Source organism: Caretta caretta, chromosome 2 (genome assembly GCF_965140235.1).
Source record: "Caretta caretta isolate rCarCar2 chromosome 2, rCarCar1.hap1, whole genome shotgun sequence".
In the NCBI taxonomy this organism is placed as follows: domain Eukaryota; kingdom Metazoa; phylum Chordata; order Testudines; family Cheloniidae; genus Caretta; species Caretta caretta.
In genome coordinates, this window is record NC_134207.1 from 266764946 (window position 1) to 266785811 (window position 20866).

At 62.2% G+C, this 20866-nt stretch overlaps 1 protein-coding gene across 1 annotated transcript in view; it reads left to right on the top strand.

Moving 5' to 3' along the window:
- MYO1G (myosin IG) overlaps positions 1-20866 on the top strand; it is a 71045-nt gene that overhangs the window by 16942 nt on the left and 33237 nt on the right. The window contains exons 8-16 of the mRNA XM_048837312.2: positions 840-1046; positions 1944-2089; positions 2806-2920; positions 3676-3846; positions 4468-4538; positions 12610-12684; positions 13664-13796; positions 18674-18840; positions 19747-19954. Coding sequence (XP_048693269.2) covers positions 840-1046; positions 1944-2089; positions 2806-2920; positions 3676-3846; positions 4468-4538; positions 12610-12684; positions 13664-13796; positions 18674-18840; positions 19747-19954 — 1293 coding nt within the window. The remainder of the gene's footprint in view (positions 1-839; positions 1047-1943; positions 2090-2805; positions 2921-3675; positions 3847-4467; positions 4539-12609; positions 12685-13663; positions 13797-18673; positions 18841-19746; positions 19955-20866) is intronic.

Consider the following 20866-nt stretch of genomic DNA (forward strand, 5'->3'; position numbering starts at 1 on the left):
TGCCGGCTGACCCTGGGCAGGGAAATTGAGCTGACTTGCAGCAAGGGGTGAAGTTTGTGCCACTTCTGACATGACACAGGGTGGGCTCGTCACCTGCCTGCCCTACAACATGCTGGGTCCACTCCTGTGGCTGCCCCTCTGTTGGCCCTGAGCCTGGTACCCAGGCACCGGTCACACCTGTACTGGTCGGTGTGAACCACCCTCGTGGTTAACCCTCGGGATGGACAACACGAGGCATAAGGGAGCGGAGAATCGGGCCCTGCGTTTCTAGGCATCAGGTCTGTGCATGTTTGTCTGACGTCTGTCCATTGTGTGTCCTCGTGCGGGGTGTGTGCATTAGCGTCTCTGCACACGGTGTGTTTTCTATGCCCACTCAGGACCGTTCGCAAGGCTTAGAGCAGATATGTACATAAAAGGTTGTTACAAAGAGGAGGGAGAAGAATTGTTCTTCTTAACCTCTGAGGAGAGGACAAGCAACAATAGGCTTAAACTGCAGCAAGGGAAGTTTAGGTTGGACATTAGGAAAAACTTCCTACCTGTCAGGGTGGTTAAACACTGGAATAAATTGCCCAGGGAGGTTGTGGAATCTCCATCATGAGGGATTTTTAAGAGCAGGTTAGACAAACACCTGTCAGGAATGGTCTAGATAATACTTAGTCCTGCTACAAGCGCAAGGCACTGGACTAGATGACCTCTCAAGGTCCCTTCCAGTTCTATGATTCAATGATTTTATATCCCAGTGTCCATGGGGCACCGGTGGCTTCCCCCAGCTCAGGCCCGTGCAGTGGGAAGCCAGTGCCCTCTCCCTGCTGATTGCGTCTCTCTCGCTGGATTTCCAGGGCAACGTGAGCTTCATCGCCGAGGGAGATGCCGTGGAGATAGAGAACAGGGAGCTGGTCTCCCAGCTGGCGGAGCTGACCTCCACCCGGCCGGAGAGCCTGCTGAGAACCCTGCTGTACCGTGCAGTGGCCACGGGCGGCGGGGAGGTCATCGAGAAGGGTCACAGCGCCAAGGAAGCCAACTATGCCAGGGACGCCTGCGCCAAGGTAAAGGGGTAGAGGACCTGGGAGCTGGGCCCTGCCGAGCCCCCATGCTGAGCCGCTGCAGGAACCATCCTTTAGCTCGCCCCCAGCTACATATTGGATTCTCTCTCTCTCCAGGCCAGGCAGCTGTGGGGCAGGCTTCACCCTGTGCTGTGACGGTCACCCTGCCCACAAGAGACTGGGCATCTCTGGCTGCTCTGCCCTGGGCCTGTGGCACCCCGGCTAGTTTGCCATCCCGTGCTGATGGGGACTATGGACGCGTTAAATTAGGTCACTAAACTGGCAGCAGCCAGCCCCGCAGCCTGGAGTGGGGCTGTTCTGACGTGCCCCACATCCGTCTCCATCCAAGGCACCCACGCTGCCGTGTCAGGGAGCCTGGGAGGAAGAGTATGGATAGAAACAGGCCAGGGTCACAGGCCAGGAGCTGCTCAAAGCCCTTCCTGGGGTCAGCCGCTCCAGACAGCACCGTGGCTGCAGCCATGTGGACGTGGCTGGTTATACCACACTGGGGCACCAGTGGGGATCAAACCCAGGGCCTTCAGCTGCAAAAACCCCGCAGCCCCTGTGCTAAAGGTGCACCCCATCCTGCAGTAGGGTTAAGGCTTAGATCCACAGCAGCCACTAGGTGGCAGTAAAGTTGCACAGCCATGACATTTCATCCAGCAGGGGGCAGTAGTGAAACCTGCACATCAGCCTGCCCCACATGTCCCAGTGCCAACCACCTCCAGCCCCACCCACCCAGAGTTCCCCGCCCCCGGAGGGCGTGGCTTAAGCACGCCTGCTTCCGAAAGGTACAATGCCCCACACCTGGTGGAAAGAGTTTCACCCTTACCAGTCCCTGGGACTAGCTGCCAGGGGGAACCTTCCGCTTCATGGCGTCTCCCCCCGCCCCTCCCCCAGGCCATCTACGAGCGGCTTTTCTGCTGGATCGTGGGGCGCATCAACACCGTCATCGAGGTGAAGAACTACGACGCCCGGCTCCACGGCAAGAACACCGTCATCGCCGTGCTGGACATCTACGGCTTTGAGATCTTCAAAAGCAACAGGTAGAGCCCAGCCAGCCACCTCGGGCAATGCAGCCAGCCCAGCCGGAGGCCTGCCCAGCAGGACCCAGACCTACCCACCGCCTCCTCTCCCAGCATGCACCAGGGCTGGGGTCACGCCTGGGGCTGATTTGCTGTGGCTCGACCCTGGAACGGTGGGGAAGGGGGAGGAGGGCAGGTTGCCAGGGCCAGTGGCTCCAGGTAGCACGCAGCTGTTGATGTGCAGAGGGCCTTGGGGACACGCGTGGAGGAGAGGGAGAGCGAGGGCGGGTCGCTGGCCGCAGGGGTTCAGCCCAAGGGACCAATCCACTGGGCTGGATGGTGGCTCCGTCTGCCTGCTGCTCCCAGGCCTGGTTCAGGGGAGAGCCGCGGACTGTGCACTCCCCTGACAGCTTGATCACAGGCTTGGCCCCCTCTCCTTCCCCCCAATGCAAGGCCATATCGGGCTGGGTCACTGGATGGCAGGTGCCGGTGGGTCAGGGGCTGTGCTGATCTGAGTGGGTGGGGCTGGGGGCTGCTGTGCCTCCGGGGGGGGGGGGGGGGGCTAATGCAGAGGTGCATGGGGTAGCCAGCACATCCAGCCAGCCCTGGCCCGGGAGCCCAGTGTGTTCTCCAGAGTGCGAGGTGGGGTGCTGCGTACAGTAGGGCGGAGGGATGGGGAAGGGAGTATGGAGTGAGGGGTGCAGACCGTGAGACTTGTGCACTTTGCTGGTTTGCAGCTTCGAGCAGTTTTGCATCAATTACTGTAACGAGAAGCTGCAGCAGCTGTTCATCGAGCTGATCCTGAGGCAGGAGCAGGAGGAGTATCAGCGGGAAGGCATTGAGTGGCAGCATGTGAGTGCAGAGCCCCATGCGGGGGTGGCGCCTGCTCAGGGGGCAGCGTGGGGGTGCCAGTGTCCCATTGGGGTTGGAGTTCCCCACCCAGAGGGCAGCGTGGGGGCGGCAGCACCCCACGTGATGGGGAAGGGCGAGGGGTCCCCGCCCGGAGGGCAGCGTGGGGGCGGCAGCACCCCACATGATGGGGAAGGGCGAGGGGTCCCCGCCCGGAGGGCAGCGTGGGGGCGGCAGCACCCCACGTGATGGGGAAGGGCGAGGGGTCCCCGCCCGGAGGGCAGCGTGGGGGCGGCAGCACCCCACGTGATGGGGAAGGGCGAGGGGTCCCCGCCCGGAGGGCAGCGTGGGGGCGGCAGCACCCCACGTGATGGGGAAGGGTGGGGGGTCCCTGCCCAGAGGGCCATGTGGGAGGGCTCCTCCCAGCGATCTGTGTGACCCTCACCCAGGGCTAGGGGCAGACAGCTCCCCCAGGAGCAGGACAGCGAGAGCCGCTCCTGCTGGGGCACTGGGCCAGGAGCTCTGCCCCAGGGAGCTCTCGCCTGCTGGGGAATCAACTCCCGCCTGCTGCGGCCCCTGCTCTGAGCCAGCGACATTGTCTCCCGAGGGGCCCGACACAGGCTTCTCCCGCGCCCGGCTCAGGGGTTCCATTGTTCACGGAGGGACCCTAGGCCAAGCTGTGACCACCCCCAGCGTGGGGGTCAACCCCAGAGCTCCCCCAGGGCCGTGCCCGGTAACCTCTGCCCTGCCCCCCCCAGATCGAGTACTTCAACAACCAGATTATCGTGGACCTGGTGGAGCAGCCGCACAAGGGCATCATCTCCATCCTGGATGAGGCCTGCCTGACCGGGGGCCAGGTCACCGACGCCATGTTCCTGGAGTCCATGAACACCAAGCTGGGCAAGCACCCGCACTACGCCAGCCGCAAGGTAACGCCCCACACACGGGCACCTCAGGGCTGAGCCCCACCGGCTAGGTGGGCGGGGGCTAGGCCGCCCACTGTGGGGAAGACAAAGGGCTCAGGAGTGGGAGGGAGACTGGGTCCTGCTAGGTGGGAAAGGCCCTTTGGGGGAGGGGGGCGCTGTCTCAGGGAGCTCCTTGGATTCTGCAGGTAGCGGGACAAATTTACCCTCCCTGTAACCTTAACACACACACACACCCCCCACAATCCCCAGCGCTTCTGGCTGGAGGGGTGGGAGGTTCCTCTCCTCTGAGTGGGGGCCAGAGGGTCGCTCACTGGTGCATTCTGGGTATGCAGGCACCTCGTGGGGCTGCCCGGTTCGTTGGCCTGGCACTGGGTGGGAGTGAAGTTGGGAGGGGGGGATTGCTGGGGCAGGGGAGAAGGGGGGGTGCAGGGCATGAGGACGGGGGCTGTTTCCCCATGCCAGGGCAGGCATACCAGAGTATGGGGTACTGGCCTGCAATGGGGACAGGGCCTGTGTCTGCAGTGGTGCCCAGGGGGGTGGTGGGTTACCCCCCTCCCGCTGATGTGTGGGCACCCGATGCTGGCTGCCTGTGCCCTCCCGGCTCAGCCCACCGTGTGTTCGCAGCTCTGCACCACCGACAAATCCATGGAGTTCGGCCGGGATTTCCGCATCAAGCACTACGCCGGGAACGTCACGTGAGTCCTGCCCCTGACCCCCGGGGTCAGGGTGACGCCCAGCGGGGTCCCACCTGGCGGCCTGGCATCTCTGTCCAATAGGGGCCCTGTCTGGAGAGTGGCAGGGGACTCCCTGCTGACCCAGAGGGCTGGTGGCTTATGTCACGGAGTGTGGGGGAGTCCAGGCCCTGCACCCCTCTTCCTGGGATCCACTGAGACTCTCAGCCAGCCAGTAAAACAGAAGGTTTATTGGACAACAGGAACACAGTCCACAACAGAGCTTGTGGGTACAACCAGGACCCCTCAATCACGTCCTTCTGGGGGAGCAGGGAGCTTAGACCCCAGCCCTGGGGTTCCCTGTGTTCCTCCCCCCAGCCTCCAAACTGCCAACTCAACTCACCCCGCAGGTTCCCTGCTGCAGCCTCTGTTCACATTCCCGGGCAGAGGTGTTACCTCCCCCTCCCCCTCCTGGCTCAGGTGACAGGCTCTCAGGACTCCCATCCCCAGGGCACATTCCCAGGTCAACACTCCCCCCTCCCTGCTGAGTCACATCGTCACATCTCTCCCCCCTTCGAGACTGAACTGAGCGGGGTCACTGTGACCAGTGACCTGGGGAAGTTCGGGGCCCCCTCTCCGGGACAGCGCATCCGCTATCAGGTTGGCACTTCCCTTCACGTGGACCACGTCCATGTCGTAATCCTGCAGGAGCAGGCTCCATCTCAGGAGCTTGGCGTTGGCTCCTTTCATCTGGTGCAGCCAGGTCAGGGGCGAGTGGTCGGTGTACACGGTGAAGTGCCGCCCGAAGAGATAGGGCTCTAGTTTCTTGAGGGCCCACACCATGGCCAGGCACTCCTTCTCGATGGCCGCGTAGTGTTGCTCCCGGGGTAGCAACTTCTTGCTCAGGTACACGATGGGGTGTCTCTCCCCCTTTTCATCCTCCTGCATTAACACCGCCCCCAGTCCCGTGTCGGAGGCGTCGGTGAACACCACAAAGGGCTTGTCAAAGTCTGGGTTTGCCAGAACTGGGCCACTGACCAGAGCCTCCTTCAGCGCCCGGAAAGCCTCCTGGCACTGCTCGGTCCAGACCACCTTGTCTGGCTTCCCCTTCTTGCATAGCTCAGTGATGGGGGTGGCTATGGCGCTAAAGTGAGGCACAAATCTTCGGTAGTATCCTGCCATCCCAATAAAGGCTTGGACCTGCTTTTTGGTGTGGGGAGCAGGCCAGTCTCTGATCACCTCCACCTTGGCTGGTTCCGGCTTTAGGCGGCCGCTCCCCACCCGATGGCCCAGGTAAGACACTTCTGCCATCCCCACCTTGCACTTCTCCGCTTTTACAGTCAGCCCAGCCCTCTGGAGTCGGTCCAGCACTTGTCTAACCTGGGACACGTGGTCCTCCCAGGTCTGGCTAAAGACACAGATGTCATCAATATACGCCACGGCAAAACTCTCCATCCCCCTCAGGAGCTGGTCCACCAGGCGCTGGAAGGTGGCCGGCGCTCCCTTGAGGCCGAAAGGCAGGGTCAGGAACTCATAGAGCCCCAGAGGGGTGATAAAGGCCGATTTCAGTCGGGCATCTGCATCCAGCGGCACTTGCCAGTAGCCCTTTGTAAGGTCCATGGTGGTGAGGTACCGAGCTCCTCCCAGCTTGTCTAGGAGCTCGTCCGGCCTGGGCATGGGGTAGGCATCAGATACAGTGATGGCATTGAGCTTCCGATAGTCCACGCAGAACCGGACCGACCCATCCTTTTTGGGGACCAGCACCACCGGCGAGGCCCAAGGGCTGGCAGATGGCTGGATCACCCCCAAAGCCAGCATGTCCCGGACCTCTCTTTCCAGGTCCTGAGCAGTTTTCCCTGTGACTCGGAAGGGGGAGCATCTTATCGGCGGGTGCGACCCTGTCTGCACCCGGTGGACAGTCAGATTAGTGCGTCCAGGCTGGTTGGAAAACAGCTGTCGGTACGGATGCAGCACCTCCCTGACCTCATCTTGCTGGGCAGGGGTTAGCTGATCCGAGAGGGGGATTGTTTCCAGGGGGGAACCAGCTCTAGTCCCAGGGAATAGATCCACTAAAGGGTCATCTCCCTGCTCTTCCCACTGTCCACACACGGCCAACACCACATTCCCCCTGGCATAATATGGCTTCATCATATTCACATGGTACACCCGGCGGTGGTGCGCCCGGTTCGACAGCTCCACCACATAGTTTACCTCATTGAGCTGCTTGACGACCTTGAAAGGGCCCTCCCAGGCGGCCTGTAGTTTGTTCTTTCTCACTGGGATGAGAACCATCACCGGATCCCCGGTGGCGTAGGCACGGGCCCTTGCCGTGCGGTCATACCAGACCTTCTGCTTCTTCTGGGCTCTGGCCAGATTCTCCCTGGCCAGGCCCATGAGTTCAGCAAGTCTCTCTCGGAAGATCAGGACATACTCCACCACTGACTCTCCATCGGGAGTGGCCTTCCCCTCCCACTCGTCTCTCATCAGGTCCAGGGGGCCCCTCACCCTCCTTCCATATAACAGTTCAAAAGGCGAAAATCCGGTAGACTCCTGTGGCACCTCCCTGTACGCGAACAGCAGGTGAGGTAAGTACTTGTCCCAATCCTGTGGGTGCTGGTTCATAAAGGTTTTCAGCATCATCTTTAGCGTCCCGTTAAACCTCTCCACCAGCCCGTTGGACTGGGGGTGATAAGCTGAGGCCCAGTCGTGCCGGACCCCACATTTCTCCCACAAGCACCGGAGCAGGGCCGACATGAAGTTGGAGCCTTGGTCTGTCAAGACTTCCTTGGGGAACCCCACTCGGCTGAAAATGGTCAGGAGCGCATCGGCCACGGTGTCTGCTTCAATGGAAGCTAAGGGCACTGCCTCGGGGTAGCGGGTGGCAAAATCTACCACCACCAGAATGTATTTCTTCCCCGACCGGGTCGTCCTGCTGAGAGGCCCCACGATGTCCATGGCCACCTTCTGGAAAGGCTCCTCTATGATGGGCAAAGGTCTCAAAGCCGCTTTCCCCTTGTCCCGGGCCTTCCCCACCCTCTGACAGGGGTCACAGGATCGGCAATACTGCCGGACCGTGGTAAAGACCCCGGGCCAGTAAAAGTTCTGTAGCAACCTCTGCCGGGTGCGCCGGATTCCCTGGTGCCCTGCGAGGGGGATGTCATGGGCCAGGTACAGGAGCTTGCGGCGATACTTCTGGGGGACCACCAGCTGCCTCCTGATCCCACAGGACTCCACTTCCCTTGTGGGAGCCCATTCTCGGTATAGGAACCCCTTCTCCCACAGGAACCTCTCCTGGCAGCCTCTCCTCATGGTCCGTACCACACTGAGGTCGGCCAGGTCCCTGAGCTTCCGCAAGGAGGGATCTTTCCTCAACTCGGCCTGGAACTCAGCGGCTGGGGAAGGGATGGGGACCGGTTCCCCCTCAGTGGCCAGGTCTGAGGCCTCAGCCTCTCTGAGCCGTGCCCCTCGGCCCTCCCTTCCCACCAGGGTAGGGTCCTGCGCCTCCGGTGCGGTACCCTCCCCGAGGTCAGGGAGCAGTGGCCCTCGCCGGCTCTGGCTACGGGTCACAACCAGGGCGGTCTGGGGCTTGCTTGGCCAGTCCTCTAGGTCTCCCCCCATCAAAACTTCAGTGGGCAAATGGTGGTGTACCCCCACATCCTTGTGGCCCTCCTTGGCCCCCCATTTCAGGTGTACCCTTGCCACGGGCACCTTAAATGGGGTCCCACCCACCCCTGTCAGGGTCAGGTAGGTGTTGGGCACCACCCGATCTGGGGCCACCACCTCGGGCCGGGCCAGCGTCACCTCCGCACCCGTATCCCAGTATCCATTGACCTTCCTCCCATCCACCTCCAGGGGAACAAGGCACTCTCTCCGGAGGGACAGCCCCGCGCCCACCCTGTAAACTGAGCGCCCTGAGTCCAGAGCCTCCAGCCCTCTGGTGGAGCTGGCCTGGGGTACTCTTCCCTCCGGGGCAGGTGGTAAACTGGCAGCCCCCCTTGCCTGAGTCGTCTGCCCCTCGTCCAGCTGGGTCCCTACCCAGTTAACCCTGGGTAGGTTGGGTCTGCTCAGTTTGTCCCTGAGCCCAGGGCACTGGGACCGTACGTGGCCTCTCTGGCCACAGTGATAGCAGCTCAGGTCACGTTGGTCCCCTCGAGCGGGTCGGAGGGGCCCGACGCCAGGCGTTCCCCTTGGGAGGGGGTTCTCCCTATTTCCCCGCTGGGAGGCCCCCTGGTGACTCTCTCTCTGCATCGGGGGGGGCCTGTTCTTTTGGGACTCCTCCCGGCTACCCCCTGACCGACTGTTCACAAACTCGTCGGCCAGCTGCCCTGCGTGCTGGGGGTTCTCGAGCTTTTTGTCCACCAACCACAGCCTCAGGTCGGAAGGGCACTGTTCATACAGCTGCTCCAGTACAATTAGGTCAAGCAGGTCCTCTTTAGCTCGGGCCCCCGCTGTCCACTTGCGGGCATATCCCTGCATCCGGTTGGCCAGTTGTAGGTAGGTGACCTCAGGCGTTTTACGCTGACTCCGGAACCTTCTCCGGTACATCTCGGGGGTCAGCCCAAACTCACGGAGCAGGGCCTGTTTGAACAGTTCATAGTCCCCTGCCTCCGGCCCTGTCATCCGGCTGTACACCTCCACGGCTTTGGGGTCCAGTAAGGGGGTGAGAAACTGGAGCCTGTCTGCAGGGTCAACCCTGTGCAGCTCACAGGCATTCTCAAAGGCCGTCAGGAAGCTATCTATGTCCTCCCCCTCCTTCCGCTGGGCCAGGAAGCACTTATCAAAGTTCCTTGCAGTCTTGGGTCCCCCCTCACTCACCACAGCCGGGGCCCCACTGCTCTTCAGCCTGGCCAGCTCCAGTTCGTGCTGTCTTTGTTTCTCCTTCTCCTGGCGCTCATGTTGACGTTGTTTCTCCTTCTCCTCCTGCTCATGTTGACGTTGTTTTTCATGATCCTCCAGCTCCCTCATTTTCATCTCCCTCTCCCATTCCAGCCGCCTCCGCTCCAGGGATGGGGAGCTCCGCCGGGAGGATCCCCTGCTGGGTGCTGGGGTCAGGGTGCCCTCGGTATTCGCTGGGCTTCCCCCAACCCCTCCCCCAGACATAGGTAGGAAGGGTCTCGGGATGTCCTCGGCAGCAGTCTGACCCCTCCCAGCCCGGTCAGGCCCCAGGGCCCACGCTGCGTCTGCCGGGCGGCTCCCCTCAGGGATAGGGATCGGGTCATCCAAGCGATCCCTCTCCTCCAACTGGGCAATCAGTTGTTCCTTGGTGGACCTCCCGATGCGCAGCCCCCTCTGCCTGCACAGCTCCACCAGGTCACTCTTAAGGCGTTTAGCGTACATCTCCCTGCTGGCCACTCGCAGGCCGGGCAGCTTCCCACGGTTTCCAGGAAAAGCCCTTAGTGTGCCAGTCCTTCTTGAGGTCACCACCTCTTTGCCAGGGTCGAGCTGCAGACTCCTCCGCCCCTGGGACTGCTCGCTGCAATCCCCCGGGGGACCCTGTTACTGCAAAAGTCTTTCTCTCTGGTCACACATTCCCAGGGGTTAACCGCCCCCCGAAACCGTCTCTGAATCTTCAGCACGCCTGGTCCCCGTCAATTCCCCTTCGTTTTACTGTTCCCCAGTCACTTACTGCAGGAAGCGCCGTTCACGGGGTGCAGTAGATCCCACCGCTGCCACCAGTTGTCACGGAGTGTGGGGGAGTCCAGGCCCTGCACCCCTCTTCCTGGGATCCACTGAGACTCTCAGCCAGCCAGTAAAACAGAAGGTTTATTGGACAACAGGAACACAGTCCACAACAGAGCTTGTGGGTACAACCAGGACCCCTCAATCACGTCCTTCTGGGGGAGCAGGGAGCTTAGACCCCAGCCCTGGGGTTCCCTGTGTTCCTCCCCCCAGCCTCCAAACTGCCAACTCAACTCACCCCGCAGGTTCCCTGCTGCAGCCTCTGTTCACATTCCCGGGCAGAGGTGTTACCTCCCCCTCCCCCTCCTGGCTCAGGTGACAGGCTCTCAGGACTCCCATCCCCAGGGCACATTCCCAGGTCAACACTCCCCCCTCCCTGCTGAGTCACATCGTCACAGCTTAGTACCTGTCTGCAGGGGGTGAGAGACTGAGCCGGGCAGGCTGAGGAGGGACCCCACTCGGGCAGGTGGGCAGGATTGTGCCCTGCACACTGGACAGGATTTCCACCTGCAGACACCCCCAAGGGGTTGGTTTCTCGGCAGGTGACTGCTCAGCCCTCTTGGAAACCAGGCCAGATTTGGCCCCTCTGAGGCCTCTCCAGGCAAAGCTCAGATCCCCGGCCCCTTGGCAAGCTTTTGGCCTGTATCCTCCAGTCAAAGCCAGGGGCTCCCCCTGCCCCCTCAGGAGACTTCCCCCCAGCTTGGCTGGGCTCACGGGCAGCAAGCGCTGACATGTTCTGCTCTTTCTCTCCACGGCTCTCGGCAGCTACATGACCCTCTCGGCAGGTTCGTGGCTTTCCCTCGCTAGCAGACCCCGCTGCTAGCCCCTCGCCACGCTCTGCAGCTAGTTCTCAGCCCCTTTCCCCCAGGCCCGCCATTCCCCAGCTCGTGTGCGGCTCTTTTCCAGGCCCCACTGAAATTGGTCTTGTCTCTGGCCCAGTGTGCTGCTCTGGGGGCAGGCTCCCCGGGCCTCTCCCCTCCCTGCGCCAGGATGTGCTGGGCTCTGGGCCCGGAGCTAGGCTGGCCGGGCGAGGGACTGTCCTGTGAAATTCTGGGCAGATCCCAAATGCCTCCCGCCGCTGATCCCAGGGGCCCTCACAGTCCAGCCTCCTCCTAGCCCGGACCAGGCGTCTCTCGGGGGGAGGGGTGTCCGGGTGGACTTCAACTCCGAGCCTAGAAGGGGAGATGAGTGTGCGAGGAGCCGGCTGGGGCACAGGAGCCTCCTGACGCAGGCACATGGGGGAGGCTGCCCCCACAGCCCCTTGCGGTGCTGCATTGCCGTTCACAAGGAGGGCCGCCTCCGCAGGGCTGCTTGCTCAGAGATTTCAAGGCTCATTGTTAGCTGGGCAGGGGGGAGGCCTGCGCCCTGTGTCAGGGGATCTTGAGTCAGGCAGAGGAGTCAAGCCCACAGCTTTGGTATGGGGAGCAAGCACAGGCCCCGGGCCATGTGCGCTTGGCTCCCTGGGGGTGGGAACGCAGGGCTGGGCAGGAGCGGGCATCGCTGGCTGTGCACCTGGGGGGAGTGCGTCTCCCTAGGGGCCGTGCTTGTGCACACGCATATGTGTGATATGTTGGGGGTGTGCGTGTGGGCACGAGTGTCTCCCTGAGGGGGTTATGCATGTGCACACGTGTGTGCGCGATTGCACATCGGGGGGGATCTGGAAGGAGTGTGTGTATGTGTGTTTGTACGTGGGTGAGTGTGTGTGTGTGTTTGCAGTGGGAGGGTAAAGGAGAGGAGGGTCTCAGGGGAATCCCTCGGCCATTGGGGGGTGTCAGTCCCGTCACGTCACCCTCTCTCCAGCCCCGTCCAGCTCTTCCCTGGAGCTCTGACTCTGCGTGGGCAAAGGCAATCAGCAATCTTTCACGCACGGCCCTGGGTTGCTGGAACCTGCTCGGTCGGGGGGAGGGAACGGCTTCCAGGACGCCGGGGTCCTCTCTGACTCTTTGCAGACCTCCCACGGGAACTTTAGCGTCCGTTTGGGCAGCTCGAGTCAGCCACCTCTCTAGGGTGAGGGCAGCCTCCTCCCCATCCCCCAGGGTGTGTGTGTGGGGGGAGGCTGCAGTGTGGACCAAGGGGGTTATGGGTGCATGCTCAGGACACCAAGTGTGGCAGGATGCAAAACCGGACGCTCCCTGCATGACCAGGTGACCCAGGTGCCACCGTTTCAAAATGTGCCTGTGAGGACACTGCTCCTTTTAAGCCTTAAGGGTGCCACAATAATTTTTAGTGGCAAAACCCCCATGGTGCGATAACCACCAGCCCCTTCCTCCCCTCCCCGTGTCTGCCCTAGCAGGATCCCAGCTGCAGCCCATCCCGGGCTGAGGGGTCTGAGTGGAGGGACAGCACCTGCCTCCCCATAGCACAGGGGAGCAGCTGGGGTTGGAGGTGACCGTGCCCCCGTTGCTCTGAATTGCAGGTACTCGGTGGAGGGGTTTATCGACAAGAACAAGGACACCCTCTTCCAAGATTTCAAGCGGCTGATGTACAACAGGTGAGGGCTCCGGAGGCCTGCTGCACGCCCAGGGGGCTGAGCCTCACCGGGCACATGGGGCTGGCCTCCGAGCCTCAGCTCTGGAGAGGGAGCGAGAGCCGCAGCAGGAGAGATTCTGCGGGATCAGGGGGTCTGGTGCTGCAGAAAGGGCTCAGCCTGGCTGCCCTGAGACATGCCTCCCCTGTCGAGCCACAGAGCAGGTACGGTGCAGGCAGCTGCCCCCACCAGGGTGTCTCGGCCATGACCTAGCAGGGACCTCGGTCTCGAGGCCAGTTAGCCCTCAGGCTCCCTGCCGAGGCTCCCAACGAGGGGTCTAACTGTGAGGATGGGCACCGGAGCCAGGAACAGCCCTGACTCGTCTCCCGCAGGCCGCCCATTGGCAAGCAGTGGGCCGGCTTTGTCCAGCGGGAGGGGCTCTGAGTCCTGTTCCCTTGACTGAACCCAGGAGGCAGAGGGGAGCAATAATGGGCTGGGAGCTCCTGGAGCTGGAACAGCCTGGGGGCAGTTGGGACAGGATCCAAACCCTGGCTGGGTTCCCTCGCCGTTGATAGCCGTACATGGGAGGCCAATTTTGCACAGGGCAACAGCAGCCTTATGGAGCTTCCTAACTCCTGGGCAGCGCTGCACCTTCCTCTATGCCAGTGGGTGGCGCCCTTCCTTTAAACGAACCACCTCAGTGGCTCTACCTGGGGAGCCTTGGATCAGGATCTGGGCCCTGTGGCCCGTTTCCATCTCAGGATCCTGCTCCCCCTGTGTCTCTCCTGGCACCAGGGACCCTTGCTCTGGGTCCAGGCAAAGGCCCAGGAGGCTGGAGGGAATATAGGGGACGGGAGGGGAGCTCCCCACAAAAGTCTTCTGCCTGCAGTAACTCCCTGGACAGCAGAGACGAACGGGGCCCGTGCTCTCCCTTCACCCTGGTGTCCCTGTCCTTGACCATCGGCTTCCCGGCCCCTCATGCTCCTTGACGATCTCTCCCCAGCACGGACCCTGTCCTAAGGGACATGTGGCCAGAGGGCGAGGTCAGCATCACCGAGGTGACCAAGCGCCCCCTGACGGCTGCCACCCTCTTCAAGAACTCCATGGTGGCGCTGGTGGAGAACCTGGCCTCCAAGGTAACCCCCCACCCCACCCCGGCTCCTCCTTGGTCATCTGCTTCACCAGGACCCTCTGGCTGCTGCTGGCAGTGAGCAGGGCTGGCCAGAGGTCCCACAGTGTCCAATGTGACTGAACAATAGGATACCCCACCTGCAAGGGGGTTCCCCCCCCAACGCCCTCCCTGGGCTGCCTCCTCCCACCTCCTGCCGTACACCCACAGGAGATGCTCCTTGGCCTCTAGCCGCCTCCTGTGTCTGGACTGGGAGCCTGGAAGGACCTTCCCAGGGGAGTCGGGGCGCTCGGCTCCTGGGGCCAGTGTCATGCGGCAAGCAGGGCCCTACACAGCCACAGAGCTTGCCTAGGTCCATGGTGGCCACTGGCTGCATGTAGGGATGGGAGATTGGCAAAGGTGGGATACCCCGAGATAGGTCTGGGCCCGGGGCCTCCCCCCGGTTCCAGGCTGGATTCTGTGTCCCTTAGCAGGCAGAGCCAAGCCCAGGCAGGCTGAGGTTCGGGATCCAGCCTCTCCCAGATCTCAGGGAGTTCTGAACAGCCGTTCGGAGGGGAAGGCTCCGGCTCTCAGGCCAGAACCTGGATCCAGGCTTGGCATTTGGGGTTATGCTGTAACAGTGTCCCTGCACCTCCCTTCCCAAATATGTCTGCCACCTGGGCGCTTCCTGGAGTGCCCTGTCCCCGAAGGGCCCAAATCCCAGGAGAGGGGCAGGCCTCCTGGCATTTCCAGCCCCACACGCCTAGGCTGCCCCTAGTGCACCTCCGAGGCCCTGCTCCTCGCCCGTCCTACACTGACCCCTCCAGTCACAGAGCCGCCACCCCGCGGCCCCCTCCCTGCCCAGCTTCTCTAAGCCACCCCCCACGGGTGGCAGCATGGCTGGCCGGCAGGACACCCAGCCATATATCTCCCACCCGCTCTGCTCCCCGGCAGCCTGTGAGCTTGCTTGGTGGCTGGGTGCTGTGGTGATTGGGCAGGGGCGAGACAGCTGGATGGTTCCCCCCATCCTTCTGCCCTCGTCCCCGTGTGACGGTGGGAGAGCCCCGGATGGATGAGGTCTGGGAGCATGCCATGCTTGCTCCTGCCAGAGGGGGAGCTGTTGAGTGCCACGAGGGCCTCCCTTCCCAGGAACCAGGTCTTCTACCTGCCTCTGCCCTCTGAGGCTGCTCCCTTCCCTCCCCGGATTGGCCCGCTGCTCCTGTGGGTCATTTGATTGGCTAACTGATGAGTAGCTCCACCCGGGCTTCTTAAAGGGCCAGCTCCTAAGAGGGCACTGTTAGCCCCTGGAGTGTAGCCACCTGTGGGTTTGATTCCTGCAGGTCAACCAGGTCTGAGTGCGAATCCTGGCTCACTCAGCAGCTGAGGGCCCCTGAGAGGGCCCCGACAGAGGCTGCCTGCTGGTTCTTAGCCAAAGCCAAGTGGCAGATTGGCCAGTTTAGCCAATTCTGAACAGCAGCATCCCCCAGCCCTGACCCGGTCCTGCCCTCCACCGACCCTCTGCCCCGGCCACAGCTTGCACACGCTCCATTCAATTAGCTGTTTCCTTTGGTTGTTTCACCGCAAGGATAAAGAACTGATTTAAAGGGGAGCGCGTGTGTCTGGCTGAGTGGAGACACGCGGAGACCCCAGCTGCCTTGGCAACGGGCAGCAGTGAATAATACCCATGAATCATTTGGCATTTGCTCCCATTTCTGATCGGGAACCTGCTCCCAGAAGCTGCAGCAGCTAAAATTAGCCCTCGGTAGGAAGAGAAGTAGTGAGAGGCGGGGGAGGGAGCCAAGGAGAGAGTTGGGGGCGGGGAGCCCAGATGTGTGTCGCTGGACCAGACAGACGTGCACGTGGATCCAGGCTGGCGCGGAGCCACCCAGACAGACATGGGCAGAGGCATGCAGAGAGAGGCACATGTCTGGATGCATCCCCAGCCAGACATAGCCAGGCAGGCGGAGATGTATGCACAGACGTGACATGTAGACACGTGGCCACCCAGCCATACCTGCATGGATCCACGCAGACTTAGAGCGAGAGACACACAGCCATGGAGGTGTATATGTGCGATGGATGCACACAGGGACGCACACTATCCATGTACGCACACTAAAGCAGACCCACACATGCATGGAGACACCCCTAGCTAGCTGGCACTTGTTTGGCTGCTGGGCTGGCCGTGGGGATGGGACTTGGCTCGGGCTTGTGGCACAGGTGTGGGAGGAGGGCTGGGCTGAGCCTGGCACTGGAGAACACAAGCCCTGGACGGTGCTGGGTTGACTGTTCCTCACTCCCCGCTTCTCTAGCTGCTCATTAGCTCTGCCTGGGCATCTGCTGCTGATGCTGTCACTGGCAAGCTGATGTCTCAACCAAATTTAGCTCCTGTGTGAGCTGCAGCGAGGCTCAGAGCCGTGATTATGTCTCCTGGATCGACCCAGCTGGAGCGGAGGAGCCGCCTGTCCCTGTCCCATGGCTGCAGCACTTCTCCCATCCATCGGGCCAGAAGGAAACACTGTCCCGGCTGATATTGTAACAGCATGTTGCACTGGGCTGCACACTGTAAGCCATGAGAGCACCATGGGGACAGCTGTGAAGTGGCCCCCCTGCTCCCACAACACAGCCCCTACCATCTGAGCTACAGGAGAATCCCTTCCAGCAGTGTGGGGCTTATGACACACAGCTGAGCAGTTCTGATCTGTCTAGCAGAGGGCAGTGGTGACACACACACTGGCCAGCCGCGTACAGCACAGCCTGCCCCAAGACGATGCCCCCACCGCCCTGCCCAGGGAGCTCCCATGGGGCATTCGGAGCAGGTTGGCACTGTGCATCCAGGGCAGGACCGGAGCGGTGGGGTGGGCAGGGCTCGCAGGAGCTCACAGTGCCCTCAGCTGGCCCCTCTTCTCCCTGCAGCAGCACCCCGAAAGGCTAGGGGAGACACTCTCCCCCGGCCCTGACTGCCCTAGGGACGGGGGTGTTGTCCCTCACGGGCACCCGTCCTCTCCAGATCTCTCTTGGCACCACCTGGCTGCTTTGAGAGTGGGGGGCTGCACTTCAGTTGGGGAACACAGGTGAGGCACTGCCTGCGGCTTCCCTGGGACTGCCCCTGGCTGCCCACGGCCAGGTTCATGAGTTTCCTCTGGTTGCCCCCTCCCCCTCGGTGAGTTCTGAACCATGCTCGTGGGGAGCTGAGTGGGGCTGGGGCTGTGACAGTCCCCGGGGCCTGTATCCACGGGGTCGGGGCTACACCCCCAGCTTTGGAGCGGTGTCTAGGAGGAACCCTTCAGTGTGCCGCACTCCGGGGCTCTCGCTCTTCCGCCAGGGTTGGTCATGCACCCTCAGCCCCTTCGAGCCTGAACCTCTGGGCCTCCAGCACCCCCATGAGCTCTGCTCAGTGAGTCCAGCCAAGCTGAACTGAGGGAGACCTGCCCACTCTGCAGGGGCTAACACGCCTGGCCAAGCGCGGGCAGTGCCGTTTACACGGCGCTGTCAGAACGGGCACTGGTTGCCTGGCATGCAGCCTAGCAACCCTTAGCTCAGCCCAGAGAGCTGCAGGTTAAAGCCTAGACCAGTTTGGTCAGCCCAGTGCTGAGCCCCGGCTCTGTCTCCATCTGCCCGCCATGGTCAGCTCCCAGCTGAGATCACCGAGGCCTTCCAGCTCACACCTTCCCGGGCCTTGTTCTCCAGCTTCCCTGTGGAGAGGTGGGGAAATCCCCCTCCCTCTGGGTCCTTGGTCACCAGGCCTCAGTGGCCTGGTGATTGGCTTTGCCATCGTCTTCTCAGATTTTCCATCGGTCAGCCTTGGCCAGTCGTTTTTAACGCCCCAGCCTGGCTCAGACAGCTGGGTGACGGTCATACCTCTATCTGGCGGCCTGTCCTGAGAGCACACAGTCCCTTCTGCCCACTAAGTAACTGCGCAAGCTATAGGGGAAACTGAGGCACGCAGTGGCATCATAAAAATATTACAGAAAATTCCCATTTCATCCCTTTTCCCTGCTCACACGTGGCCCGGGCATGCCAAGGGGACAGGGATGGACCATGCTGAGGGGGCGGGGATGGGCCAGGCCTGGCTGGTTCTCTTATTGGAGCCAAACTGCAGCCTCAGCAGTGATAGTTGTTTCTCAGGCCCCAAAGCTCTGAAATTACCCGGCTGCCCAGACCACAGATAGATGCTGCCTGCGCTGTGCCCCTGTGAAGAGACATGTGGGGGTGTGGGGGGGTGAGCGTCACCGCCCCCTGCTGGATAGTGTGTGTGCTGCGGCACACGATTGGCCCTGGGCTTGGCGGTGTGGCCGGCAGAGCCCAGGCCAGGCGCTCTCTGTGGAGCCACAGAGCCATTTGGGCTCACCCTGTCGCTCCCCTTGGAGGGGCACGTTTCCCCTCTGGGGCGGCAAGGCTCACACCCAGGCCCCAAGCGCACCCTGCCGCTGTCCCAGCCCTGCGGGGCTTCCGCCTGCACCTCCACTTCCCAGCGCCTGGCGGGCCCCAAGTCCAGCCCCCTGCCCCACTCTTTGGCTGGCCCTGGGCAGCCAGCCCCGTCAGCGCCCCTCGGCTCACCCTGCAGCGGGGGGATCCCCTGGGGCCGCCCTGCCTTTCCCAGGCTTCTCGTGGGTGGGTCTCTGGAGACAGAGGCCTCGAGGGGCACCTACTCATTCCTAAAGCAGGTGACCCCTCCTCTCCCCTCCCGCCAGCCCTGGGGTCCTTCCCCACTCGTCCCCACATACGACCTGGCCTGGCACCGCTCCCCCCGCTCCCTGCCCAGCCATCCTGGGGGCTCCTCCCGACACCCCCTGCACTGGCATCCCCTCTCCAGAGCCTCAGTCCCTTGCCCCAGAGCCACGGTCCCAGCAGCCGCTCGAGGGCCCCTCCCACGGTTTCAGTGACACCCCCCTCTCCCCCCAGGAGCCGTACTACGTGCGCTGCATCAAGCCCAACGACCAGAAGTCGCCGCTGCTCTTCGACGCCGAGCGCTGCCGCCACCAGGTGGAGTATCTGGGCCTGCTGGAGAACGTGCGGGTCCGGCGGGCCGGCTTCGCCTACCGGCAGCCCTACGGCCGCTTCCTGCTCAGGTACCTGCCCCCGCTGGCCCTCCTGCCCCATCCTGCTTCCCCTGGCCCAGCCACCCTGGCCCAACACCGTAGCTCCCTGCTGCCCTCTGCGGAGCCTCCCCTTCCCGCTCCAGCTGGCCCAGCTGCACCTCCCCGTCCTGCCACCATTGGCTCCTGGCTATCCCACCCCATCCTGATTTGGGGCTGCATAAGTAGGGGCATTGCCAGCAGATCGAGGGACGTGATCGTTCCCCTCGATTCAACATTGGTGAGGCCTCATCCGGAGTACTGTGTCCAGTTTTGGGCCCCACACTACAAGAAGGATGTGGATAAATTGGAGAGAGTCCAGCGAAGGGCAACAAAAATGCTTAGGGGACTGGAACACATGACTTATGAGGAGAGGCTGAGGGAACTGGGATTGTTTAGTCTGCAGAAGAGAAGAATGAGGGGGGATTTGATAGCTGCTTTCAACTACCTGAAAGGGGGTTCCAAAGAGGATGGCTCTAGACTGTTCTCAATGGTAGCAGATGACAGAACAAGGAGTAATGGTCTCAAGTTGCAGTGGGGGAGGTTTAGGTTGGATATTAGGAAAAACTTTTTCAGTAGGAGGGTGGTGAAACACTGGAATGCGTTTCCTAGGGAGGTGGTGGAATCTCCTTCCTTAGAGGTTTTTAAGGTCAGGCTTGACAAAGCCCTGGCTGGGATGATTTAGTTGGGGATTGGTCCTGCTTTGAGCAGGGGGTTGGACTAGATGACCTCCTGAGGTCCCTTCCAACCCCGATCTTCTATGATCCTGCTGCCCTGTGCTGCACCTCCCCTTCCTGCTCCGTCCTGACCCCGGTCCCCACCATGGGTCAGAGCTGCCCCTTCCCTGGAGGCCAGCCCGGCTGCTCTCCGTGCTCAGGACCTTGCTGTCTCAATGCTCAGGTATAAGATGACCTGCGAGTACACGTGGCCCAACCACCTCATGCCCACGGACCAGGAGGCCACACAGGCCCTCATCAACCAGCACGGCTTCCAGGATGACGTGGCCTATGGCCACACCAAGCTCTTCATCCGCATGCCCCAGACCCTCTTCTGCCTGGAGCAGGAGCGGGCCCAGCTCATCCCCATCATCGTGCTCCTGCTGCAGAAGGTGAGGGGGTGCTGGAGGGGTGTTGCTGAGCTGCTCTACCCGCCCCCCCCAGGCAAAGAGAAGTGATCCCCTCCGTGTGTGTGATGTCGTGCTCTCTGCGTGAGGCTCCCACGTGAGCGACTGTTCTTTCCTGTCTGTACAGGCTTCGAGATCCTCACACGGACAGCGCTAGAGAAGGGCCAAGTATTACGGCCATTCCCAGCACCCACGCTGTAGGACGGGGTGTGGCGGCATCAGCCGGGGCACGGGTCCCAGGGTGGTGGTGCCCCCACCTGCCTGCTGGGTGGCCTCTGTGAGCCGAGTCTGTAGAGGCGTGTCCATGTCCTGAACCCCCCCGCACAGCTGGCACCAAGAGCAGCAAACTCAGCAGGGAGGCCAGTGGAGAAGAGGCCCCTCCAGGTTGGGCCACGTGTGCTCAGGACCCGGGGACGTCCGTCCCCAGAGCTGCCCCCCAGGGGCTTTGCCGTGTGGGTGGGGTGAGCTGCGGTCTGATCCCTCCCATGTCCCCGTGCCACAGACCCTGCTCTGGCAATGGCTTTGCCTGGCACCTGGGAATGGCCCCTCCCCACTCCCATGGGGACTGTGCTGGGTCAGAAGGACGTCAGAGTCCATCAGCTGCTGTGGATTAGCCTGCCCGGCTGTCACCACGCTCAGCACAGCCTGGCAGCAGCCTCTCAGCACATGTGAGAGCGAGCGGGGCACCGGGATCTTCTGATCCCAGCCACCCATCGGGCGCTGAACCGCTGGGAAGGAGTCAGGACATGGGCACGGGGGAGGGCAGGGAAGGGCGGGCACTGCCCGTGATCCGGCAGGTACCTAATGGAGCTGGGTTGCTGGCAGGCGAGGTCCGATGAAGGGGTGCAGTGCTGAGGTTGGGCCCCAGGTGCTCGCTGTGCCCTGCGGGTCCAGTCC